The sequence below is a fragment of the Ambystoma mexicanum genome, chromosome 7q (genome assembly GCF_040938575.1).
Source record: "Ambystoma mexicanum isolate Mex_15411 chromosome 7q, UKY_AmexF1_1, whole genome shotgun sequence".
In the NCBI taxonomy this organism is placed as follows: domain Eukaryota; kingdom Metazoa; phylum Chordata; class Amphibia; order Caudata; family Ambystomatidae; genus Ambystoma; species Ambystoma mexicanum.
This window is the reverse complement of record NC_090941.1, coordinates 505,820,643-505,847,988: the sequence shown is the minus strand read 5'-3', so window position 1 is coordinate 505,847,988 and position 27,346 is coordinate 505,820,643. Positions and strand designations below refer to the sequence as shown.

Sequence of the window (27,346 nt, the reverse complement as noted above, 5' to 3'; positions counted from 1 at the left end):
TACTGCTTCTTTGAACATGGAAATGTCCCAGGGAGGCTGTTGGCCCAGTTCATCAGGCAACAGAGCGGCTCCTCATTTTTTAAACTCTGAGGAGATGCCCAGAGAATGGGGGGTTTGGGGTAGAGGAGAGAAAGAGGGACCTCTTTCACAGCACACTCTACATCCAGTACCCAGGAAGAGTGATTGTACCTGGATGGAGTGCAGTTGACGCAAATCACCCAGTTAGAAAGGGTGAACCTAGAAGTACTAATAGACCCGCAGGAGGTCAAACAAAGCCCCTGGGATGATGGATTCACTTCCCAATTTGATAAAGGGCTGGCTCAAGTACTGGCCAAACCCCTTGCCAATGTCTTTAACACTATGAGGGGGAGGGGACACTTCTGAAATCCATGAAGGAGGCCAAGGTGGTGCTCATTCCCAAGCTAGAAAAAGACCTCAAACAATGCTCGTCATAAAGGCCGATAGCCCTTTTGAATCTAGACTTCAACATTTTTATGAAACTCTTATCGGGCCAGCTGGAGAAGCTCATGCCAGCCTTAATACACCCAGATCAGTCAGGGTTTATCTGGGGGAGGAGCACAACGGATAATATAAGAAGGGTACTCCATCTAGTGGATAAATCGGGCAGGAACCAGACACACTCCCTCCAGCTGGCCCTAGATGCTGAGAAAGCATTCAACAGGGTGGGGTGGGGTTTCCTGTGGAGGTGCTAGACAGGTTCAATATAGGCTCCAAAATGCATCCCAGGAGGATAGCTCAGCGGCAACGTGCTCGACTTGGAAACAAGATGACACGGAGCAACACAGGTTCGATCCCTGGGTCCGCGCTTAGAAACCTCTGGGTATTAAGCGCGTTCTAAATAACCTATCATATCATATCATCACATGATACTATACAATTATGTAGACCCGTTGGCTCGCCTGCTGGTTAACAGTGCCCTTACCCCGAATATTTGCTTAAAATGGGGGGGGGGGGGACAAGACAGAGCCGCCCGTCACCCCTCTTATTCACCATGGTTATGGAGCCCCTGGTGGCGCGAATAAGGGTCAACACACTATTCAAGCATCCAATCGGGGGGGGGGGGGGGTTTAACACTTGATTAATTTGTTTGCAGGTAAGGTCATACTGTCCCTTACTGAGCCACTTAGCTCCCTTGCCCATATCAAGGAAGAGCTGCGACTCTGGGAGGGTCTCGGGTTTTAAAGTAAACTGCTCCAAGTCTGAGATCCTGGGGCTTAAGATTCCCCCCTTCCAAGGCCTGAGCTAGAACAATTTCCATACTCTTGGGCCAAGGGGGTCGCTGGGATATCTAGGGGTTAATGTCCCGGGTAACTTGGCCCACCTATATAGGCTCAATTATCCTTTGCTGGTGCATGAGGTTAAAAAATGATTTGGACCGATGGCACTCTGTGCATCTGTCCTGGTTTAGGAAAATTTAAATTAATGTGCTCCTGCGCTGCTTGTTTTTCAAAATCGGTCCCCGGGTTCAGCCTACGCGGTTGGGATGCACTGCTGCTGCAATTCCGGTGGAGGAGGGGGCTCACCTAGAGTAAAAAAGCACAAAGGGTGGCTAATCTTTCCCAAAACCTTTTAGTTGTTATCAAGCAGCGCAAGTTGGTCCTTTGGTTGACTAGGGACAGAGGGATTCTGGGAGGATCTGGGTGGGCATGGAGCAGGCTGTGATGGGACGGGACGCATGTACACAAGCGTGGTTACCAAGGAGGGTAAGGTCACAGGGGCTTTATGTCAGCTCCATTACTAGTGTCACCCTTGGAGTGTGGGGGCAGCCTAACTGTTACGCTCGCCTGGTCTCTGCGGGGGCGTTGAGGCACGGTTGGAGCCCTCCCTCGTCTTGGCTCCCTGGTGCCGGTTGTCTTCCTCAGCTGCCTCGAAGGATAGGGTTCTGGGTACTGGTATTGTGCCTGGGAGGAGAGGAAATGAGGAGAGTGTGGAGGTATCCTGAATTCCCCCGCCTCTTTCGTACCAGAACAATGTTCGCAGGAGTCTTCCCATGCAACCTCACCTGTTCTTTTGAGATGTTGGGCTCTCTGTCCTGCTTTCTTCAGCAGGGGTGCGTAGAGGGCCTAGTTACTTCACTGGCCCGCGATGTGGGGATCCAGACCAGCTATGACCAATCCACTTGAAGATAAGTCTTTGGTGTTCTAATAATGTCTTTAGCGTCGAATATTGAAGAAATGGTAAGCAGTAATGATTTCCTGCTATGTCGCTGCTCTTCCCAAATAGGTGTGAAGATGATGGTCGAGAGCGTGGAACGGCTCTTGGGGTTCCCCCGAGAAGATTGGCTCTCAAGCACAACAGGTACACAGTTCGGTATGATGGGTGTCAAGACTCGGGTAAGATGCAGCCCAAAGTTAGTGATTGAGAGATTTCAAACCTGTTGTGTTCTTCTCTCCTTACAGGAGCGGTCAGATGGCATGGAGCAGAGTTCAGAGACTTAAAGATGGTTCGATGGCTCGGGAGGGAGATTCCGCTGTGAAGCGGAGAAGAGGCCAGATACTCCCGAGTTGCTGGTAGTCCGAATCGGAAGAGAAGAGGCCCAGACTCCAGCGGAATGCAGGTGGGAAGCACGCCTAGCGGTGGAGAGGCTGGAGTCAGGTATGCGGCTTCGGCGATGGAGCGGCTGGGAGCAGGTAGGTGCGGCTTCAGCAATGGAGCAGTTGGAGTCAGGTATGCGCCTTCAGCGATGGAGCGGCTGGAATCAGGTAAGCGCCTTCGGCGATGGAGCGGCTGGAATCAGGTAAGCGCCTTCGGCGATGGAGCGGCTGGAATTAAGTGCGAAGGTCTTTGGAAATTGGAGTGCCGGAATCGAGGTGAGATACAGCGGTAAGCGTCACGCTGCAAAGCAGAGTAACGCAAATCGAGGGCCTGAGATTGAGCTGGCCTTATATAGGCTGGCTCCGGCCCCTCCCTTTAGCCATGCCTTGTGGCTCCACCTTGCCCGCCCAAGGATTCCAGCACGTGCCTCCCCATGCAGTCCTATAGCCATACCCAGTCCCGAAGCACGTGCCTTAGGCACAGAGTGTTCCAAGCATGTATTTTCATGAGCCTGGCGCCAAAGGCGCCAGGACTGGGTCCAAGTGGCCCTTGTGGGTGATGGAGGCCTGGGCCCTTCCCCCTGTTCATTTATAATAACTTCACCCTGGGTAAATCGGGCAAAGGCATTGAGGAGTGGCTGGACAGGGGGATAAGCAAGGTGGGGGATCTTTTCACCAAGGGGAAAATTAGTGAGGAGTGGAAAAATGCTATCGGGCTCATGGAGTGTGACCGTTTTCAAAATTTGCAAGCTAGACACTAGGTGCTTCACCCCCTCCATTACAGAATTGGCAACCAGAGAGCCAAGCCCCCCACCCCCAAGGTAATTTTTTAGGAATCAGCAGAAGCTAAGGGGTTCATACCCCCATTGGCCTGGTATAGGATATATGCGTGAACCCGCACCAGACTATGTCCGCGTCTGGTGGGAACAAGCCAAGATACTGTCAAGATCAGATAGAACCCCCCTCCTGTTTGCATCAGTTGCACCCTGCTGTCTTGGGGCTTTGTTGCAGAGGTTGCGGAGAGGAGTGCATCCTATTGTATATTCTGTGGGGCTGCCCGGAAATACAAAAATATTGGCTGGAAGTTAGGTCCAAATAAAAAGATAACTGGTATAGAGATTCCAGGAGACCCCTTTAATGCTTTGAGCTAAAATTTGGAGCTGGTGCGCAGTGCATTCTGGTGCGCTCTGAGCCATAATGGACATTCGCTCCATGCCTCATTGAAAGCTGCACTTGCCGCTAACTGTACACAGTTTTTCAGCATTGTTAGCATTATTTTACTGAAAAACATGTTTTCAACGTTATTTGTTGCTTATGTTGGTTTGCATTGCTCATCAAAGGACACAGTGCGCGAAAAGACAGTGATCCCCAGGTGCATGCTGGTACCCGATGAGGTTGCCATGGACACTATCAAAGTGGAGGATGAGTTACAGAGTTTTCTCTGCTGTCTTGGGAAAGGGAAGAGCTCTGCTCCTTGAGGTTACTGTAGGTTACTCTGGCCGGGGGCATATGGGAAACCACCAATGCGCAGAGTCAGGTCAGACGTTTCGAGAAAATGCCACCCTGCCTTTGCGGAGGGCTTAAAATGCAGGACGCTGAGAGGGTCAGACACGAAGCCTCAGTCGGGCAGGGGGGGTGTTAAGATCTGGGCCTGTAGGCTGCTGTGATCTCTGTGCCTGCCTGTTTTTGGGGGATTCCAGCCGCTTCTGACAAGATGAGGATGTTTGCTAAAGTTGCGGCAACGGTGATGTATTTTCTTTAGATTACTGTCTTTTATGCAATTTGTTTCTGTTGAAGTTTATTCATTTATGTATGCCTTTATCTGAACAGCAAGCCGTATAAGAGCTAACTTATCATCTGAGTAAGTATGTTTGAATCCTTGCTTAACTGCGTTCAAGTTTTTCACTCAGTGTACTGGTGATAAAAAGATATACGTTTGTCCGTGCACTTTTTGGAAAGCAACACATAATGGTGCAGGGAGCCTCGTGATGAAGAATTCCAGGCATCCAAGAATCTGTGTTTGAACGCGGGTAGGCATGATTTATAGTGCAGGTGAAGTTTTGTTTGCTTTTGGCAGTGAGAGTCAGGCTGCATTAATCAGTGTTCTCTGTGTGTACTTTGAGCGAGTGAAGTACAGTTACAGTAAAGAAGAGGTTTGTAAATTGTTGTGAATATGAATAGTTTAAGAGAAAAGGGGATTCCACTGTCAGAGACTGTCCCAACGTAATGATCCCAGGGTGGGCTAAGAGTCCTGTCATGGCCACGGGCCTAAAAACACAGACGCGCACCATCAGGGGACCAGGGCAAGGGATAACAACTTTTAATTGTCCCTTTGGGACAAAGCATTGAGGGCCCAGCTTCGGCACCAGGCTCATGAACAAATGTAATCTGGCACACTTTATTTGGTGCAAAAGTACTTTATTTCACCTGCAGGAACTTCCCGTGCATTTATTCGGGTGTGGCTGCTGGTGAAAGCTGGATTGCATGTGCAGCATTCTTTAAGAGTGGCAGGGTGGGGCCGGTAAGCCAAGGCTAATGGACGTGGCCAGAGCCAGACTATATAAGTCCGCCCAGCCTTCATGCAAGCGCTTCTCGTTATTCTGCACTGATGACAGCATAACGCTCACCGCCGCCTGAGCGCATCTTACCTTTGATTCCAGCTACCAGCATCAGCACTTACCTTGGGACCTGTTCTCGTCGGCACGCATCGCTGCTGATTCTGGCATTCATCATCCATCATCCATCTCCAGACCTCCGGAAAGCAGCACTTCAACCCAGACATCACGGCACGGCAAACATTTTATCCGAAGATGGCATCTGCACAAGAAAAATACAAAGAAAAGATTAGAAATGACAAAGACATTACGTTTAAGGTCGCCCTTTTGACATATCTTAACGCTCAACCTTAAACCAACACTCACCTGCTGTCGGAGCATCGTGGGCTCCTTTCTCTTCCATTTTGGCCTCGCGTCATGCACCGCAACTACCGCAGGGCCGCAATTTCACCTGTTGGGGGAAAGCAGAAGAGAGACATCATTAAAAGACACGGACAATAATCAGGAACTAACATCACAATATTTTAAAGCCATAAGACACTTACCATCAGGAGTGGCGAAGCCTCAGCTGGTCTGGGCTGCCAGGTACAATGGACCAATGAAGGAACTCAGTCCATCAAGAAGCCCCCCTGCAGTGAGAAGCAGGACGGAGAGGTCATCATTAATCAACACGTGAGCCTATATGGGTCGGCGCATGCTCACCACACTTTGGGAAGAAGGGTTCGAGAGAGAGATAACAGTCTCACAGCATCATTCTCACGATCTCCCATATCCACGCAGGAGCAGTGTCACCAATTGTCGCAGCCCACAGCAGATGTGCAGGGGAAGAAGCCTGACAAGGGTGATCCACTTCCAGGGAGGGCTGCAACCGTGCCCAAACGTCCCCGCAGAGACCAGGTGAGCGTAACAAGTCCATATGATAAATTGGCACATACATGGGCCTGTGGTGCAGGCTTGAGTAAGTGATGGGATGAGATTTGAGGGGACGGCAGTCCCACAGAGGTTGTGTTTTGTTCACTGCAGTTTTCAGTCGAGATGGGAAAGGAATGTGCAGCTTTAGGCAGGCAGGGGGTAGGGGGGTGCTCCTACATGCCTATACAAAAGGTACATCAGAGGAATGTGGAGTAGAAAGAGGATATTTTACGGGTTGAAAAAGAGTTAGCGGTTGAGAGACAGATTGCGCGAATGCAGCAATTGCAAATGAAGCTTTTTAAGGACAAGGCCGATAGATATCAGACCGTAGCCAAACAGGCCGCAGTTAAGTGTCGCCAGATATAAATATAAAAAGAGACGAGGGGCGTGAACCAAAGGAAAGTAGCAGCTGTAATCGCCACAGCCGGTGTAGTCTGGGACCCAGACACCAGGAAGGGAGACATTTTTTGAATCCACAGGTTCCGAGAGCAACTCGGGGGATGGGGGAATGCACAATCTAAGTCAGAACCTAATCAAAAGGCAGTGGCGGCCAAACCCGTTACGAGACGCAGAGCTGGGCTGCATCCGCATAATCTGGAGGGCGGAGTTGTATATCTAACTACGCTGGAAAATTATACTCAACAAGATGTTGGGGAAATCATTACTCGTCTGAGGCAGAAGTCAGGGGAACCTTTGTTGGCATGAATGGGGAGGCTTTTTGACAAAGGGGCAGCAGGGTTATTGGTAGATGCGACGGATTCTCTGCGCTTCCTGCCTTTGTCTAGTGACACCAATGTATAGGAGGTATTAAGGGAAATCACTAAGGGTACATGGAACGGTCTTGATCGTCCAGGTAATCAATGTATATAGAGAAGCACAATTGATCAAGACCATTAGCAAAGGACAGAAAAAATTACATTGACTTGTAACCGTATTTCATAAAAACAATAGACATTATTTTACACAGTTCATTGTTAGCACTTGGTAATATCAAACCTACAGTAAATATAATTTATTTCCCAGCCACATTGTCATGGGTACCAGGCAGGTAGTTGGGGTAAGATGGGTGGAGGCTTGGCAGGCCTGGCATAGGCACATAAAAAGCCCATAGCAGATACTTTCTTTTCATTCCTTCCCGATTAAATCATGAGCTCTCTAGTGTTTGGGTGTGGCTGGCTATACAAGCCACACCCAAGATCCTTCCAGTGCTTAGTGTTGCTTACTGTGAGCTAGATCAGCAACACACTTGCCGTGCTCTGGATCAACCTGCTCTGCTTACCTGCTCCGGATCATCCTGCTTCTGTTGTACCTGCTCCAGATCATCCTGCTTCTGCTTACCTGCTCCGAATCTACCCTCATGCTTTCTCCACACCGCAGCCTTCTCCGGTCAAGAGGGGAATCCTACACCGGCACCTGTAAGCACAAAGAAGAACTTGATAGCGCGCGCACTTCCATAACGCAGCGCGTACTCACTGAAACTTCTCACTATGCTGGAATCCAGGTCAGTAGTCCGAGCGCTCAAAGCCCTGCAAAAGAAAGAAGAGACATTATTCATTGCGATCGCTCCAATAATGCAGAGGCATCATTCACAGCGCACTCTCCAATAACGCGGTGCGTTTTTAGCACAGTTTGTACTTACCAGACCACCAAGTCTCCAGAATCGCTGAACCCAGCTTCGAGGCGCTAGCACTCCATACACCATTCCTGCAAGGGAAAGGAGAGACATTACCTGGTGCGCTCGAACCTATGATTCAGCGCATACATACCATCGGCTGACATCTACACGCAGCGCTACTCACCCAAAATATACCTTGGCAAATAAGGACAATACGGACAATTCTGGACACTCAACATCCACCGCGCAACGTTCATTTTGTGGAAAGGACTATTTAGCTAGTGAAGAAACTGGCACATTGGACACTCTCCCTCGCTGTGAAGGCACATAACAGCGTGGCATCTGAACTCAGCCAACAGATATTGGCACCATCCCTACAAGTGAATTGCGCCCCTGCGAGTGCAGGATGGAGTGCACACCCTACTATAAATCAAGGTAAGCCCCTGAAGGGACATCACAGCACAAAGAGAGAAGGGAAGGGCCCAGGAGAATCAGGTGAATTCTGGTCTGAGTGTACATCTTGTATTGACAGGTGTTCCTCCGGGCGAAACAGGGGAAGTGAGAACTCTGGGTCAAAGGAGGCTCATCCATCGCTCCTGCAGAGACACAGGTGAGTGTGACACAAATCTGTATGTTGCTGAACCCCAAATGCAATCAATCTCTTGGTTCAGGCACATCTTCCATTCGTCTACACTCATAAACTCCCACACAGGTGTATCTATTCGCTAATAGCCTTTTCAAATAATGCAGACTTCACACAGGAAAAGATTTAGGCTACTTCTTGCTCACCCAGTTAATCTAATGGTGTAGCTTTTTCCCCCAACAACAGTTACGTCGTCTACACGCGTTTCAGTCGGACTGAGCAAGCCTTTGTGATGTGGCTCTCAGATGACTCCAGCCTTCTTCAGGCCAAAGATGGGTTCTTCAGTGTGCCTCACTTTCTACGCCTTGGTGCGTTGGCGTTTAATCAATAAGTAAAACAAACACTTGTATTACCAAACAATATGTCCCTGCTTGTCGATTCCAATTTGAATGAATCTAAATTGTATTGCTTTCATGTGAATGTCAATTCAGGTGGTACCAAGAGCAGGGCCGCCCCCTGAAGCTAATGGCCAAGCTTCGCAGGTGTCTTTGTTGCACTTAGCAGTCCAAGGGTGTAACCGTAAGTACCCCATTACCACTGGCTGGCCTCGGGAGGAAAAGAGGTGGTATAGTTTGAAAGAAGCGATTCAAATGATCAGAGATTAGACCATGAAGGAGGCAATTCATGTAGATGAGCCAGGACACACAGGGTAGTGCCGCTTTCAGTTTCAATCAGAAATATGGTGATAAGAACTGCCCCACCCACATAAAGTGTCATCATGACTCTGCTTGTAGGTATGACAGGCAAACCCATTGATGAAGCAGCGGATGCCAACAGGCAACTTGCAGACTTGGGGGAATGGGACAAAAGTGAAGATGAGAGAGGGAGAGAGAACTGAAGGTAGGAGGCAAGATAGTAGAGACGCCCGAGTGTCTAGAATGGATATGTTTTTGGCCTTGCTGAAAGATGGTGTGCCATGAGAAGAAATTGATGGTATTGAAAAGAGGACAATGCACAAGCTATACAAAAAGATGGCTTGCAGCGAAAGAGCGCTATGAACAGGTGAAGAGACATGTGGTGACTAAGAGGGACACCTCACATTCAGCACCTCCGGAGGAGGAACAGGAAGATGGGTCTATGAGGATCCCTCCCCCCTACCAGCCGACATATGCTGATTTGAGGAAGGTGGCGAGTGCCATGTTAAGAGTTACAGTTGGGATACACTAATTTGAAATACCCAAGAGGTGCGAGCATTTATAGATACCAGGGCGGAGGCTTCTTTGATTTATGGAAATCCAACACGATTTGAAAAGGTAGACACTTTACCATTATGGGGCTAGGGGCGGAAGGAAACTTCAGCAGTACAAACAGGAGTGGAGATAAAAATGGCGATTTGACAAGGCAGAAATACCAAGTGTTGATTGTCCCGATACCGGAGTATATAATTGGGATTGACATTTTGGAAGGGTTGACTCTGGGACTTGGAGGTAAAACCTATCAGTTTGGAGTGAGTGCATTGACTTGAACACCAGTTACTGTAGGCAAATTGAAAATGCCCCCAGTGCATGTGCATCTATGAAGCAATACCGCATTCCCGGGTGGCCATATGGAAATTTCCGATAACATTAAAGGGTATGTAGAAGCAGGAGTCTTACGCATCGTTACTATGGCTTGGAACAACACGATCTGGCCCCTTAAGAAATGGGATGGAAGCTGGAGGATGACTGTGGATTATCACAAGATGAATAAACACACTCCTCCTATCGTGCCTGCAGTCCCAGACGCCATTACTTCATTTGAGAATGTGCAAAGGTTTGAGGGAACCTGGTATGCAGTGGTAGACTTAGCCAATGCGTTTTTGCCAAGAGCAGTTTGCATTTTCTTGGAACGGGTGTCAGTACACCTTCACGAGATTACCTATGGGGTACATGCATAGCACAACCATCTGTCACCGGCTGGTGGTAGAACACTTAGACAATATACCATTTAAACCTGACATTCACATTTCTCACTACATTTACCATATTTTGAGTCAGGGGGGGAAGGATGACCAAAGTGTGCAAACTCAGAAGTAATCATTGAAGGGTTGAAGGAGGAAGGGTGGGAGATTAAACCCGACAAAATTCAAAGCTCAGCTGAGACAGTGGTATTCTTAGGAATTCAGTGGCATAATGGGCATCGAGAGATGGTGCTGAAAGCCTGACAGGAAATACTTGAGTTCACCACTCTGCTGAACAAAAATCAAGTTCAGCAGTTCATAGGGCTGTTTGGGTTCTGGAGACAGCACATACCACAGATATTGGCCTCCGTTTATAAAGTGACACGAAAGAAATATGAAGTGGCAGGAGGAACAGCAAAGAGCATTTGATTTGGCAAAAGAGTGCATCTATTTTTTGGGGAAAACGACTTACCCAAAACATTTTTATTTGAAGATCTTCTTTCTCCATTCCATACGAGTCGAATTAGCTTATTCCGTGCCAGAATTGCGATTTTAACATATTTTAATTTATTCTTTAATCTCGCAAGATTTTTCCTCACGAGATTAGGGAATGAGGAAGTAACTATTTTAGAATCGCGATTAAATCGTTAAACCGTCACTTCGACTGTAAATGTCTGTAAGAAAAAAGTCAACTTGTTCTTCCAGATATAATAATCATTTTGTAAGTGTGCCACACAGATTATTATTCCCGGTAAGTAAAAATCTTATCTTTTCGCCTTGGACTTCGTAATTCGAAGTATAGAATAGTAATGTTAGTTTATTTTATTGCACCAGGATATCATGTCACTATGGAAAAGGCAAAATATATCCTTTCGACTAAAGGCAGGAAGCAGCTTAACCATTTGGATTATCTGTACAATCTCGATTGCAGTACAAACGCTAAATGTTGGTGGAAGTGCACAAAATATGAGAAAAATGACTGATGGGGACAAGCCTGCCCTTTAACCGACCTGATAATGTTTGTAAAGCAACACAACCATGATCCTAATACCTATATGATCAAAGCCAAAGAAAAAAATAATTTTATTAAATCAAAAGCTACTTCTCAAGCCAGCAAAAGAGGCAAGTTGTTAGAGAAATATTAGCCGAAATACCACCATATTTGCACGTCAACTGCCTTCCTCAAATCTTTTGAAAAGATAAGTAATATCTCAGAAAACACAAGTCCAAATTGCCAAAAATACCAAAACACTCCAGTGAAGTTATAATTCCGGAAAACCTGCAGACCACCTTACAGGGAGATCAATTCTTACTATATGATAATACTAAGCACAAAAATTGAAATCATCTTTTTTGCCAAAAACAAAACTTGGAGTGACTAAGTAATTGTCTGTACTGGCTAATGGACGGTACTTTTAAAACCTGCTCAAAACCATTTGCTCAATTATATTCTGTTCGTGGCCAAGTAAATAAAAATAATGATGTATCTCTTTGTGTTTATTTTGATGTCCAAAAAAAAATAAAAATAAATTATTATCCGGAAAAGTCTTACCGCCAAGTGTTTTCTAAAATCAGAGAATTCATGCCAGATTCTTTCCAGGACCCCAAAATATGTTGCCTAGACTTCGAAATGTCAGCTATTAAAAGTGTGAATCATGTATTTCCTACAACCGAAGTTCAAGGGTGCTACTTTCATTTTTGCCAGGCTATCTGGAGAAATATTCAAAAATACAGTATGCAACACAAATACAGTACCGACAGCGAATATCAGTACCATATATTAGAAACATTTCTGCACTCACCTTCTTCTTACCAACCTCTGTTAATAATAGGTACATGACCATTATTCAAGAATCATACTTTCAGAGAAATGAAAATGGATTGTCCAGTTTTGTAAATTATTTTGATGACGCCTGGATTGGCGCACAACCCAGATTCGGGCAAAAACAGCCTAAAATTCAAATGCAGTTAGGGAACTGCTAGGAGTCTATTCTGAGTGGATTGCCCAAAACAAATAAACATGTGGGATGGCACAACCGTCTAATTGTTCACATGAGATATACAAAGTCTTCCATTTGGAAATTTCTGAACGTACTACAAACTGAGCAAGGTGTTCAGGAGAACTCTATAATGCAATTGTTGAGTGGTCAAAAATATGCACACAAAAAAGCACCAAAAAAAACCACTCGATTCTGAAACGCCTAAAAGACATTGCTGAGAAATACCCTACTTTTAACTGTTTCAGACAACATTTCAAGCACTGCTTTCAATTCATTTTTTACTGTGCAATAAGTGTATTGTTCCAATTCAGTTTAGGAAATGATACATGTGACTATCATGCATGATGCGTGCATTTTCTATACCCACACAACATCCTCTCTTATTGCAAATTTGTGTTTGAACTTTTTTTATATTGTCACTTAAATTAACATATTGGTCTGTTTGTACCGTTTGCGTTTTCTATTTAAAATAAATCCACTAATGCCTGAAATATGTGTTTTATAACTAATTTCTTTACGATTCATAAACAGTATCACGATACGAATGCATGCCTGAAATTCAACATCCTGATAATTAGCATTCCGGAAGGTATCCAAGCACGGCTTACTCTCTTCATTAAGGGTAAGTGTAGCGAGATACTAAAATGAAAGCGCTATAATAACTGATGACTAAATAATAATGTTTTTATTATTCTTGTCTGTCGACTTTCTTTAATTTTAATTTCCTAAGCACAGTTGTATTTTACAAACCGAAATCTACTTGTTTAATTTGACACCTTTGCAAATATTTTCGAACATATCGTTCGGATCATGTTTCCATGAACATTTTCGAACACTTCGCCTTTTCGAAGAATTATTTTCTGTGAAATCACGTAAATTTGTGTGCTGCCGCATTTGCGGTTGTGTCCTGCATGGTCATTCCTTCAGCTAGGCTGAAAATTATTGCATTATTGTCCACTGCGTTTGTGCTCAGATTGAGTTTCCCACCAGCTGCTGGGTACCCTTGTGTGTTACTAGTGTGGCCTTGCCCATTACAGGTATGGACATTTTTAGCGCCTTGAGCGCTCGTGGTAGGGGTGTCCACTCCCCCCACCCCATGCTCTTAAATGCTCCACATCTGTTCCCCTAATGCCTGTGGTAGCGGGACTTGTCTCTAATGTCAATTACCTCCTTATTTGCTCCTAAATCAGACATTTTCTCCCTCCTTTCCATTTTACTTAATTCAAATTCTTGCATAGATTTAAGTTCAAAAAGCATTTTCTTAAACATCCTCCCAATTTGTTTTGCATTACCTTTGTTGTTCATGTGTCCTTCTCGGTTGCCTGGTTCCCCTTTCTCTTTTTGGTAGCTGGGCTCATGTCTTCCTGACTTTCTTCACTTTTTTCTTAATCTGACGAGTCCCCTCCAAGCCACTTCCTGACATATGCCCACCCATGTTCTTTTTCGGCTGCTACTGCCCACTCCAGTAATTTGGCATCTCGTTTCACATTTTACCATTTTGGGGCACTTGCCATTAGGTTTCTCTCCTGTTATTTCTTCCCCTGATGTTCGTTTCTTTCTTTGTTCAGGATTTAATAATTTGCAGCCCATGTCTTCCTTTGCCTTCTTGTGGCGCTTCATCCTGTGCTAACTTTCCTTTAGTATTGTGCAGGACTCTGTTCACCTACTCCTGATTCTTTGATCAATTTCCCCAGGGTTTCCTCGCTGCTCTATGTTGCTTGGCAAGGCAAGCTGTTCTTTCCCAGTATTTATTTCTGCCCAGGGACTCTTGTTGCGAGTCTATTGCACTGCGCAACTTGCAGCTATGTTGCTATGGCAACGCAGGCTTTCGTTTTACTTAAAAGGGGTTACTTTTAACGGGGACTTTTATACTGCGTGTCTGTCACTGCGCGGCTTGCAGCTTCCTCCTTCCACCTTCTCCGTTGCTGGCCGTCTCGCTGCTTCGTGTTCTACGTTCTTCCTCTACGCAGTAAGCTTCTTTCCGACCTCTCCGTTTCTATTAAGGTATGTTATGTTATGTTCGTGCCTGAAGTGAAGATAGTTATCCAAAGCATGTAGAGTGAAGGCAAAGAGTTCCAAAATTGGCTAGCTACCACAGAGAAGGAGTGCCTGCCTTTGGGTGTGTATCTAATTTGTGGTACCGAAACAAGCCTAGATTCAGCTTAATGAAGAAGCAGAGGAGGAACATACCAGCAAAATGTATTGAGGGTCGCTAGCCCTGCCTGTCCTCTCACCGCACCATTTCCTCAAATGTGTGAGCTCTGTGAGCCATAGGAATTACTGGCAACGGCCGCTTTCGCCTATGCTCCACCCCGCACCAGGCAGGGTGTACGGCGTTTAGGAGTTGCTCACAGCAGAACCAGTATATGAATCGAATTTGTTTCTGGATTTCTATTGCAGAAAACATCCCTTTTGTAATGCCCCCACTCCGGACAGGGTGTAAAACACTTTCTAAAGTCAGCCGTACAACAATCAAAAACAAGAAGCTGAGTCTACGAACGCAGAGTCCAGTACATTCAGGCCAGAGTGTTTCTTCTGCAGGGCTGCTACAAGCTACAAAACCATTATATTAATAAAAAAGACAGTCTTCTAAAAGTAAAAAATATTGGTTGCATCTGGCAAGAAAAAAAATAAAAGCAGTATATTATGCCCTGCGCCTGCTTAGGAACGTACTTCCTTTTTTAACACCCCAAGATCAGCCAGTGGTGGTGGGAGCCTTGGTAAATGCTCATCTTGACTATTGTAATAGTCTCATGACAGGGATTCCTATGAAACAAATATCAAGACTACAAAAGGCCCAGAATGTGGCAACGAGGTTAACTGCCCACCTGGGCAAAAGAGACCACGTTTCCACATCTCGGAAAGCATTCCACTGGCTGATGGTGGAGGACCGTATTAAATTCAAGGTGGCGTGTCTGGTCTATAAATGTTACCACAAACTCACACCCAGATACCTGAACACGAGAATCCACCAGTATTACCCTACCAGAGACCTCCGTTCAGGAGACAAACTCCTGCTATGTGTCCCTCAGACAAAATACACCTCTAAAAGGAGACAGGAGTTTCTCCGTGTTCGGCCCCAAGCTGTGGAATCAGCTACCTTTTAGCATTTGTTCATGTACTACAGTGGCAACGTTCAGAAAATAATTAAAAACATTCCTATTTAAATTAACTTAAGTAACCATGGTACCCCAAGCCTCCACAGCTAAATATATAACATATAGTGAACATCTGCGCCGAAAGCAATTGCTTGCTTGGTGCGTGTTAGAAATGAATCAAAATAAAAATAAAAAATAAAATCAGTCACAAGGGCTAATATGCCCTGAGGCCAACACATGCACCTGGGCCCTGGGCACCAGGAAGGTCGGCATGTGCCGACAGCCACACACACAGGTGCGTGGCTTCCTGCTTTTCCCCTCATCTTTTGTGTTATTGTCCTCTCCCTCTTTCAAGAAGAGGGGGAGGAACACTACTGCCATGGTGCTGGCACCTACTGCCTGTTAGCACCTTTGCTGTCTAGGTGCCCTCCCGGTCAGATTCTCCTTTGTGCTGCCTGTATTATGTTAGAGGACCATCAAAAGGGGGGTGGGTGAGCAGGAGGAAGGCACGCCTTACGCTGCCTTTCTTTCCCTCCTATTCCCCCCTTGTGTCCCCATGGGCAGCTCCCCAAGCTTACGGGCTTGTGGCCTTACGCTTCATGGAGGTGCCCCCCTAATTTCACAGCACTAGACATACGGCACCCTTTATTGGGTGTGAGGGGTGCATTCCTAAATCTTGCTGGTACACTTCCCGCTGTTCTTGCGGAGCGGCTAGTTAACACTTACTCCCTTATGGTGCACTTTGAGGTCACAGTCTATTAACATTTTGAAACACTTCACAAATGTCCCCTGTATCTTCTTTGGGGAGGAAGGGAGGGCCCCCAATCAGGCATCCGTCTCTTAAGGTCAGTAGCACTGCTCATGGTGCATTCCACGGACTTCACTGCTGGCAAACAGTCCTGGCCCATTTTGTCCTATCTCCAGGCAGTGGAGTACCTTTGCTGAAAGTGTTGGGGTGTGAGGGAGGAACATGACATCTAAATGAAAGGAGCCCCTCCGAAATGAGTCGGACAAAATGGTGTGCACCAAAGGTTGGTGCCCCCCCCCCCCCAAGAAATTACACCCAGACCTCCAGGCAGCAATTCTCCAGTGGGGTCAGGAAGCAATCTGCCTGAAGGGCACTGTGAGTGACAGAAGGTTCCCCGCCATCATTTGTGCCCGGAGTGGCAGTGAGGCTGTAGCTCATATAACGCATCGACAGTTCCGCAGCTCAGAGATATGGCTTGTTAGGTGACCTGCCACCCCCGCAGCCATGGCTCACTACCTGTTAATGCCGGAGACCAGAAGCGTCGCTAAGGGGGGGGGGCTGAATATAGCCCTGGGTGTTTTGGTTGTAGCCACGGATACAAGCTAAGGGGCTACAACCAAAAGGCTAGCTAGTCCTGAGACCTGACATTTGCATAGCGCTGGATCATTTACAAACCTAGAAACATCCCCCACCAAGCAGGCTTGCAACCACGATGTATGCGCTTCTAGCACCAGGGGAGGCACATCCCCCACAAGGCTGCATGGCCCTGCTATGTCCTGCAGGCATGGTTACTTGTGTCTGAGGTGACAGGCCGCACCCAAGGATAACTCCTCTCTCCTTTGAAGACTCTGCCACCACCAAGACTCGTGAGATGAGACTCTTAAGCCTGTTCTAGTCACCAAGCGGCACAGGATGCCTCAACGATGCCCTGGGTAGTGGACAATTCTCCATGGGCGGTAGGCTCCAGTAGCTTGCTGCTACCCACACCACAGCAGTGCAGATGAAAGACCAACTTTAAATCACTTAATTGCCAAATATGTTGTGATCTAGGCGGGTAAGTGGCAAGGAAGAAGGATCTGCAAGAGTGAGTTCCAGGTAAGTCCATAGGTACAGAGTTGAGAGACACCCGGTGCCCATCGCCCAGGCTAACTCCACCTGACATCGGAGGAACACTCCAGAGTATAGCATTTTATACATTCCACCACAAACACCCATGCACAGACATGGGCAGATCTCCACCATATACTTGTATTCACCATCAAGGCGAAACATCACAAATGTGGCAAGCCTTGCTGAAACACCTGCAAGACAGCGACCTGATACTGCATTACAAAAGAAGGTGAATTCTGAAAGGAAATTGGATTTCTTTGGGTATGTCAGCCAACCCAAACAAAGGTTATCAGGACATCACGTTTGCCTCAATAACCACAAATGTAAACACAGGTATGCAGCTTTTGAGAAGTGGTGACATACTTTAGCTGATACATTAAGTAGCTGACGACATTGACAAAGGCTCTCAGGGAGAAGCTAAAGAAGACCTGTGAATGGAAGTGGACCACAGCTCAAGAAACTGCATTCCCACTGAACACAGAAGGTCTACTTGGACCAAAATAGAAACAGACTTGGTGGTTAATGCCATCCCATGTGGGCTGGGAACAATACTGCTGTGGAAGGATGACACGGGTGAGGTCTGACTACTACCCAAGCCAAGCACTCACTCCAACAAAACAGCGATGAAACATCCTGTAGTGCTACCTCCACTTCCACTAATATCTGTATGGATGCTCTTTTAATGTGATGGCAGATAAAAATAAATTGTTAGTCCCACTATGCATAGGATCAGCTCAGAGACAGCAGCCAGGGATCACGTAATCGGCTTTATATGACATGTTATTTTTAAGGCAAGGGAGGGGGAACAAGGAAGGACAAGACAAACAATCTTACTAGGGCTAGTGCCCTTTATATTGTGCAAATGCGCACACAAGAAATGCAGGGGAGAGGCTACAGGGAAAAGTGCACCCAGAGCAGCAAGGCATCGAGTTAAGTGCTTGGAGGCTGGAACTCCAAGGGGAAATCAAACATGGTAGTGCAAGGGAGGCCAGGCAGCATTGCAGGGCGGCCAGCAGGCAAGTGCAGGGGGAGCTGGCAGGGAGGGGCCTAGTGTCCAGTAAGACTCAAAGGAACACCAAGCAGCCAGTCAGCAGAAATGGTGCAAGAGCAAGGGAAGGTTAGCAGGGGAGAGGAAGAGAAAGAAGAAGAGGAAGGTCTTGAGGAGCTTCCAGAACTTAAGGAGATCCGGCTCAAGACGGAGGGAGGCCGTTCCAGAGGGATGCACCTGCAGAGGAGAGAGATCTACCCCCCCAATCTCGGCTTGGAGAAGAGACTCACCCATAGAGAATTAGAAGTAGACAAGTGCAGGGCTCTAGTAGAAAGGTACTTGGGAAGAGAGTTGGAGACAGCGTGTGCCCCGGCCCCAGAAATGCCTTGTGAATGAAGCATAGGATCGTGAACTTGAGCCTAGCAGCAAACGGGAACAAATGGGGGGATTTCAGGGCCGAAGAGATGCAGTCCCTAGGATTGAGGCCAAGGGTAAGTCTTGCGGTCCTGTTCTGGATGAGTTGTAGCGAGAGAAGAATAGAGTTATGCAGATCGAGAAAGAGCCTGTTGCAGTAGTCCAGCCTAGAGAGAACCAGTGCTCTGGAGACACTGAGCTTCTGGGGGTAGGTAAAGAAAAGGGAGAATACCTCTAAGGAGGTGCAGCTGTAAATGGGCCTTTCTGGCAAGGTCTGTATTGTGTGGAGAGACGGAGAGTGGAGTTGAAGATGACCCCAAGGTTTTTTGCCTCACAAGAGGGTGATGGCAGAATGCCCAAGGTGGCCGGCCAGAGTGAGGGAGGAACAGCGGGAGCAGGAGTCCCAATGAGAAGGATCTCCGTCTTGCTGGCATTAAGGCAGAGATGAGCGAGGAGGAAGCAGAGGGTAGCCTGAAAGAGATGCTTGTCATCCGCATTACACTGAAAGTTAGTGGAAAAAGTAGAAATCTGGAGGGCCAAAGGGGCCAGGTAGACATTGAAAAGCCAGAGGGAGAGGCAAGATGCCTGGGGAACACCACATGTGGAGAGAGAGATGGAGAGGAAGGACCAAAGTTGAACCTGGGATGGTGGGTTCGAGAGGAAAGACGACGGCCACGCCAGAGCATGATCCATGATGCCCAGGGTATCACCGAGACAAGTGATCAGGATGTTGTGCTTGACCGTGTCAAAAGCAGTGGATAGGTCGAGAAGAAAGGGAGAAATAGAATCAGGGTTAGAGAGCAGATCTACAAGGGTGTTCAGGAGAGCAGTTTCCGTGCCTCTGGCTGCTCTGAAGCCAGACTGATGGTCGTGGAGAACATCAACAGCTTTCGTGTGGAGGGTTAGCAGGGAGATAGCCAAATTCTCCAGGAGTTTGCCCAGGAAAGGAGTGAGAGAGATCGCAAAATAGTTTGCCAGAATGGAGGGAACCGTAGTCTGATAACATGACTTCAGAACTACAACTACAGAAGTGCAATTTTTGGGTAGAATACTGTCCCAGTCCTAAAAACATGGCAGATCACTGTGGCACCCCCAAATTGCAACGAACACTAGAGCAAACCAGAAGAATGAACAGAAGAAATATCACTACTGGTAGAAAGTGCTTGACCAATTTCTCCCTCTCTGGAGAAGAGTCAAAATTACCACTTCACCACATGTGCCCTAAAGTGAATACAGATGTCCACTGGATGGGAAAGTAGAAGTATGCCCTAGCAGAAAATGGCCACCAAACCGCTTAGGAAAGGAAAATAAGCACTGATGAACCTATTGTCACGCTGATCAGGTTTGGTGACTTCTTGGTCGTCACTAAATACGTCCTCCCCCCCCTCCGCACCTGTATCTTCTGGAGACGTTGAGTGTAACTTCCCTTTTTTCCTTCGTATCTGTCGTTTCTTCTTGTATAGGTATGGCCTCCCTCCGGTTGAAGCCACTCTGCTGCCTATTTGGAACCGACTTGCAGAGGATCCCTTCCCGCGAGAGCCAGTGAGAGGAAAAAGCCAGAGGCAGAAAAAACCTCTCAGGTATGATGTAGGGCTTGGCTGGTTTGCAGTTGTGTTGTGGTATTGAAATGCAAGCAGACTGTTCCAGGAGATACTGGCAGGCTTGTTTGATGAGACGGCCTGCCGTAGTTGGTAAAGAAAACTCAGAAGAGCTCTGGGGAATGTTGGAATGAGCTGATGGTGCAAGGAAATCCAACAAAGAGGATCAGAGATACAGGGGTTGGTCGTGAGAAAGAGATCCCAGTGAAGGAGAAGGGATGTCAACAGTAAGGATAAAAGGGTATAAAGAAAAGAGAAAGCAAGGAGGAAAACAGAACTCCAATAAGGAGTCGAGAAAGGAAACAGACGACTAAAGAAGGCAGGATGAGAACCGAAAGACAGAAAAAGAGCTGCAACTGCTGGAACAAGGCGAACTTACCCCGTACGCCGCTTACAGGAGAGCAAAGGCAACAACAGAGACGGGACGAGACCCGGAAGGTAAGAAAAGGAAGCCTCGACAGCCTGAGGACGGAAGCTCCACCTCGGGGGCTGTGGAACGAAGTGAACAACAAAGAAAGGAAAGAAATGGAACAAGAGGGCAAGCAGACAAAGGTTTAGGACAAAAGCGTGGTAGCAAAAACCAAAGGAGAGAGCACAGAGTAAGCGCGAAAACCCAGAGCAAAGCATAGGGGTTGCAATGCACCGTTACTCAGCCGAGGCGTGGTTTTAAAGAAACAGAACTTCCGTGCAGCAAAAGTCTAGACCCACACACCAGGAAGTGTCAGTATAGACATGGAACAATCAATGGCGTCCCAGTTTCCATGTATTCCATAAGCGCCAAGACGGGAAGCGTGTGACACATATTAGCAGGAATGGTCAGTAGCCCCTTAAGGACTGTGCTCCTCGCACATTCCAGTTGTTACGTGATCATTCAAAAGGCAGGGAAAAAAAAATAGGATTCCCTGGCATCAAATCCAGCATCATGATAGAGGTGGATCAATGCATACTGTGACAGAGAACCGAAGTGGTGCTCTGCCGTCACCCAATGAACTTCTAAGCAAGACGCCATGGCATAAAATCAGTGACGAATTCTGTGTGCCTACCTAATGGCTGACACTAGCTGATAGCTAAGGGTGAATACACAAGTAGGGACTGTGTCCTTCCTAAACCTCCTTCCTAAACCTTGCAGTGCTAGCCACAATGGAGATGAAGGATAGTGGTTACCCACTGGCTGCCAGACAAAAATCAAGACAAGACCACGGCCCACCATTTAAGGGTCAAGAATAGAAAATGTACCCACCAGACCAAGGAATTCAACAAAGAAAACTAGCCCCTATTGGGCACCAAGATAATGGGGAAATTGAGAGGCTAATACGAACTCTTCAAAACTGCCCAACAACAGTAAAATAATCTGACTGGCCAACCGCTGGAGGAATACAGGTCAACAACCCCAGATCAGTGGCACCATATTGACCCACCTCCAGTGGAAGGCACCTCGACCCCAGCTGGTTGATAAAGCAGGAAATAGACTAGCAAGCAATCGAAAAGTGAGTGCCAAGCAAGGGGCCAAGTCACCCTACCTACGATTAATGACTGCCATACCGCATTTGAAACCCAACCCATGCTGATCGCTGCAAAAAGGGTACTATGATCACTGCCACAAAAGAGTATGAAAGGTAGACTTGTAACATATCCTGGTTCAAACGGTTTCTGGGCGCCACAGACCTAGAAAGGACATGGCAGATGCCAGAAGCGATGAGGACTGAACAAGCTAGCTGGGGCTGTCTGAGAGACAGAGGTACAGAGAGAAAGAAACACCCTAATCAGTGATTATCAAACAGAGGCGACCACCCAAAGCCTCATCCGACTTACAATTTATGGATATGCCCATGTCCTGCTTGCAGGTTGGCTCAAATAATATGCCATGGGGCATGACAAAAACAGATAGGAGTAAGCCGCCGCAGGACTAATTAACTACTGTGGGGTGGAAAGTTAAAAGGGCCTATGGACATGTGACACACACAAACGTAAGCATGCAGACACTTGAGCAAATGAGCTCATATATTCCGAAGCAAATAAATCAGATATCTATACACATGCGGGACTCGGACACAAACACCAGCCAGATATGTGGAATTTACCGATCAGAAGTGTAAGCAAATGGGAGGCATACCTATGTTAGCTCCAGCAGAGAATTGACCAAACCACAATTTCTAGGCAGCATCCTATGTCGTCACAGAAAACCACACCATCCTTTGCTCTGGACGATCACCTAGGCCTCGGATTGTCTTAAGTCAACACTTCAGCACAGTCCTTCTGATCCCCTCACAGCTTCGAGCACAGTGCACCCCTTACTGCCTCATGCCACCAAAACTCACTGCTTCCTCTTCACTGCTCTAAAAACAAACTGCCGACTCCCCCCCTCCATCTACTAACCAACCTTTGAAGCATTTTTTTTTTTTTTTTTTTTTTTAAAAACACACCATGGAGTATGCACAATCCTACAGAAGCATTTCCGTTCATGTGAACGGGCTTGAATAACTCCACCAGCTGTCCTCCGATTACTAGACCTGTCTCGTCCGTCAAGATAGTACTAGCATCATCAATCTTGTAGCAGTTGTCCCTGCATCTGCAGTTCCTTGATGGCGCGTACCTTCTCCGGGTCAGGCTACCTCGCTTTTCCCTGAGAAAATGTGGCTGTAGAACCAGAGTCTGTCCTTGCTGATGTTGCATTTCTCGTAGTTCAGTGTGAGCGCTGCCTCTTTCAGAATGTTGCATACGTCGATGAGGGCTTGGTCATGCTCTTCCTGGGAGGTAATGTATACCAGAATGTCATCGGAATAGTTAAAGGCAGACTTGACTGGAAGCAGCAGATGTCTAATGGTCTCTGCGGCGGAAGAGATACCAAAGTTCATCCGCTTTTAAAGGAATAAGCCATCATGGGTGGCGATGCTGGTGATTCCCCTAGAGTCAGGGTGCAGTTCTAGCTGTTGGTACCCCTGGTTGAGGTGCAGCTTGAAGAATATGTTGCCCAGTTTAACTGCACGATAATGTCCTCTATCTTTGGACCCGGATATCGTTCCGTCTCAATGTCGGTATTTGCCCTCCTTGTGACGCATAGTCGAAGTCTGTTTCCATCTTTGGGTACCACTACTAGGAGTGAGATCCATGACGTAGGCCCTGCTGCAGCCTCTATGATATCGTTCTCCAGGAGCTGTCGTAGCTCTCATGCAACGGCTTCCTGCAGGTGGAACCCCACCCTTATAGTTTGTTGTGGCACGGGCTTTATGTTGTTGTTTATGTATAGGCTGATTACCATGCCTATCAGATTTCCCAGGCCCTTGAAGAGCTAGGGTAACGTGGTCCTGATCATCTCTTTGTTCACTTGGGCACCCTTCATGTGGCATATAGCTTTATTTCCATTTCCACTCCGGTCTCCTCTGCATACCACTACGTCATTGTCTTGAAAATGAATGTTTATGAGACCAAGTTCGTTTGCGGTGCGATAGTTCAGCAGGCATTTTGCATCGACTAGGCTTGTAAGCACATGAATGGCAGTGTTGGTCGTCTTGCCTTTAAATGTAAGCGTCTTTCTAAATTGCCCCATCGATGGTAGTGGCGTGCTGGCTCCCTATTGCAAATTCTTGCTTTCTACAGTACCAGATCCCGTCTATTCCCAGATAGTAGGAACTTATATTCCCCCATGATGTTGACAGTGCTTCCTGTATCAATTAGGAACAGATGGGTGACTGCGTACATGTCCACCATTACTTTCAGTGCTTCGATGCCGTCTTGCTGCCCGGGTACCAGGTTCACGAATTCGGGAAATTCTGGGTGCTGGCCATATGCAAATTAGTCCCAGTTCACATACGGATCGCTGTAGTGGTCCGTGTAGTCTAGTTGTGGCAGCCGATTACCCCCTAGGGGCTCCTCATAGTCTAGGCCCTGGTCCATCAGTCTGACCATTCGCCTTGGCTGCTGTGGGTAGAACTGCGGTTGGCACCACTGTTTGGTTGTTGGGCTCACCCTGTATGGTGGTCTCCAGTTGCCTTGTGTCACCAGATTCTGTCGGGCTAGCGGGACCAGTCGCCCTTATCAGCAGACAGCCTCGAAGTGGCCTTCTCTTCCACTCCTGCAGAATCATTGACTCATCGCCAGACATGGGCCCACGCTAGGGAATATCTGGCTGCATCGGTAGCATAGTCTATGCTAACATGACCCTGGTCTCATCTGTGTGTAACCTTCCCCTTGCGGTCCCCTCGGCGGGGTCTGGTAGTCAAGTGCCCCTCTCTCTGCTTCCTTACTGCTGGTGAGGGCTGCTACCTAGTTGTCTCCATCAGTCTTTTTGTTGGGTGTCTCCATGGCGAATGCTTGGATCTCCACCCGCTCAGACTCTGGCGATCTCGACGACTTCGATCGTCAGGGGCTTCTTCAGGAGCGGTTTACGCAGTATGGACGATGTGCATCCTTCGATGACACAGAGTCTAATCGAATTGTCATCTGAAAAAGAATAGAACTGGCAGTGGACCTGCTTTTGGTGCAGGCATGTGATGAATTCCTCTACTGTCTCATGGGACGCCTGCTAGCACTGGTTGAACACATACCGTTCATAGTCCCTGTTCGGCTCTATGACCAGTTTCTTATCCAGGGCAGCCGCAAGGGCATCATAGGTGGTTCTGTCTTCTACTGGGATGGTTTTGATGATGCTGTTGATTTCCGTCCCCGCCAGATTCGTGAAGATGTCCTTGAGCACTGGTGACTTTTCTTCACCTGCGGCCTTGATGAACCCAGTGAAATCTTCGACCCACGCGGTTCATCTGGGTCCTTTGTCCAGCTGGGGTTGGAGGCTGAATGGGCTTGGTTTGCTCAAAAATGCCATGTTGCTGGCGGTGTGCTGTGCTACACCCTGTTCCCCTGCTGGGTCCACCATGGTGGTCGGTGTGTTTGCCGCTCATGCCTAGTAGTGTTGTTCGTTCTACGAGGTTGTACCTTCCCCCTCCTCGGTTCTCCTGGATGAACTGCGTCTATGTGGTCATGGCAGGCGAGTAGTCACTTTTTTTGTTGTTGCGCCCACTGTGCTGTTAGTGGGTGCCCTGTGCTCCTTCGGTTGATCACCCGGCCCTATGGTTGGGCCGTCAGGGGATGAGGGCTGTGCTGTCCTTACCATGGTGGTGTCTTCAGGGTGTACCGGTCTGAGCAGCACGTCCCTTTTTGTGCCTGATGCTCAGTCCTTGTTCGTTTTATTGCAGTGGAAAGGAGTTACATGTTGTTGTCTGAATAGATTTCCCCAAGCGCTCGCCTGTGATGTTGTTTTCTTTTTCCTCTTTGTGGAGCGGGCGGGAAACCCAGGTTGGGGGTAGGCTGATGGTGTTGCGGCTCCTGTGCCGGCAAGGATGAGCCAATAGCTCGCGCACGGACGCCGGATCTCCGGCAGGAGGCTTACAGCGGTGCGGTATGTGCGGCGCAAAGGATGCCAGCCTCTCTGGCGGTAACGAGGACAGGCGGATTGCCTTAAAGGACACAGAGATCTGGGCGGGCGAGCCTCTGTGTAGCTCACAGCAGGACGGCTACTCGGGCAGGATGACGGTTCGTTTCATCCTCGTCTGCAGTTGTTAGGCCTGGGCAAAGGACCGAGAACACGGGATACTGTCTCACTTCACTCACATACTTTATTTAATTGCCGCCGCCTCCTCCTCCTCCTCCTCCTCCTCCTCCTCGAGGCTACTCCTCTTCCTCCTCTCCTTACATCAGCACCTCTTAACCCACCTCTTAACCCTTAAAGGGATAGATGCTTCCCACTCCCTTTTCACCACCTCCTAACGCTTTTCCTTTATTTCAGATCAATATTAAATGTTTCTTGTCAGAGCGTTTGAACAAGACTCTGAACGCCGTGTTAATTAACTGGAGCAAGTTACTGACTTTCGTTACACTTTCAATTGAGAAAAAATGATTTCACAGCAGCAATAGAAGGTTTTTGGTTAACAACGTTGAAGAGAATGACCTTCGTTTAAACGAACAAAAATATGGAAGAATTAAAAAGAAATCAATCCCGTTTCTACCTCCTAATTTTAAGTACAAGTGAATAAAACGGTATTTAAAATTACAATGATTTTGGAGAAGGGGTGCTGTGCGGGAAAGCAGTGGAGCAAGGGGGTGCTCTGGTGTTTCACCCTGTTCGTAATATTGGCTGGAAACTATGCATCATATGTTGAAGGGAAGTATGTGTAAATTCAAAAATCATACAAAGACAACCACCACCTGTAAAATCCTGTCTTCGGTCAAATCGTTCCTAACCATACACATGGGAAACCGTGAATTACTTTACATCGCTGAACGTCTATTCGGTTCATGGTAAAAGGCACTTCACCACAGAGTTTCTTCAGAATAGGGCACGCTGACTCGTCACTGCAAGATTAGCGGAGGAGTATTAAAACGTGGGTTGGACTTTATTCCACCTGTACTGCATTATTCCATCTATACGGCATCCTGCCGTGACTCTTCCCTACGCGTACAGTGTATTAGAACAAAAAAAAACGTATCCGGCAGTAACCACCCACCGGCAAAGCACCTCCAAGTCTTCCAGTGCAGATAGCAGTTTCTCTTTAGTACTGCCCTTCTTCGGGCCGCCCGGTGCTGCAGCCATGTCTTTAATCCGTGTTTTTGTTCCACTGTTTTCTCATAATTCCTCCCTTGTTAGGTAGTTTAGTTCCCATGCGAAAAATTGAACGTACAACAACTCCTCCTCCTCCTCCTCCTCTTCACGTGACTTGACACGTTACGCTCTCTGCCATGCACGCAGCGTTCTACTACGTGAGCTTGTCTCAAACACATACTCATCTCGAGTTTTACGGAACTAATGTGTTGCCAGGTCCGCTCATTATAAGCGACTTTGGGCTTGTTTTTGCCCAAAGTCGCTTATAATATTTGGAGGTCTCTTGTCGCGGTTTTTGTCCGCTTGTTGGACCGTCTGTGCGCGTGTAATTGGGCTTGTTTATATTGCAGTTAAGCACATTACACGTCGCACAGAGCGTCCTGCACTGGACTGCTGGCAGCACTTGATCGCAATTGCTGCTTTGTCTTGCTCTCGGGTGCGCCCTGTATTTTACATATGCATAGGTGTTTGGCACTGATGGGATCGTTACTTGCCCACCAGGTGGCCCATCAATGTCTAAGCAAATGTAAAAAGAAAGCGCACTTTAAAAGTGTTGTCATGCAGACAGACACACTGACATGTAAAGAAGGGGATTGTTTTAGTTTAGCAAGTGTCACTCTATTGCAATATTATCTTGGT

At 47.3% G+C, this 27,346-nt stretch overlaps 1 protein-coding gene across 2 annotated transcripts in view; it reads right to left on the bottom strand.

Annotated features, from left to right (window-relative positions):
- MED4 (mediator complex subunit 4) overlaps positions 1–26,884 on the bottom strand; it is a 550,363-nt gene extending 523,479 nt beyond the window's left edge. The window contains exon 1 of one of the 2 annotated variants that reach the window (XM_069640681.1): positions 26,613–26,884. In XM_069640681.1, the coding sequence (XP_069496782.1) occupies positions 26,613–26,698 (86 nt within the window). In that variant the 5' untranslated portion in view covers positions 26,699–26,884. Of the gene's footprint in view, positions 1–22,708; positions 25,724–26,612 lie in introns of those variants that run through there. The other variant, XM_069640680.1, reaches the window with a different exon arrangement.
- Positions 26,885–27,346: the final 462 nt, after the last annotated feature.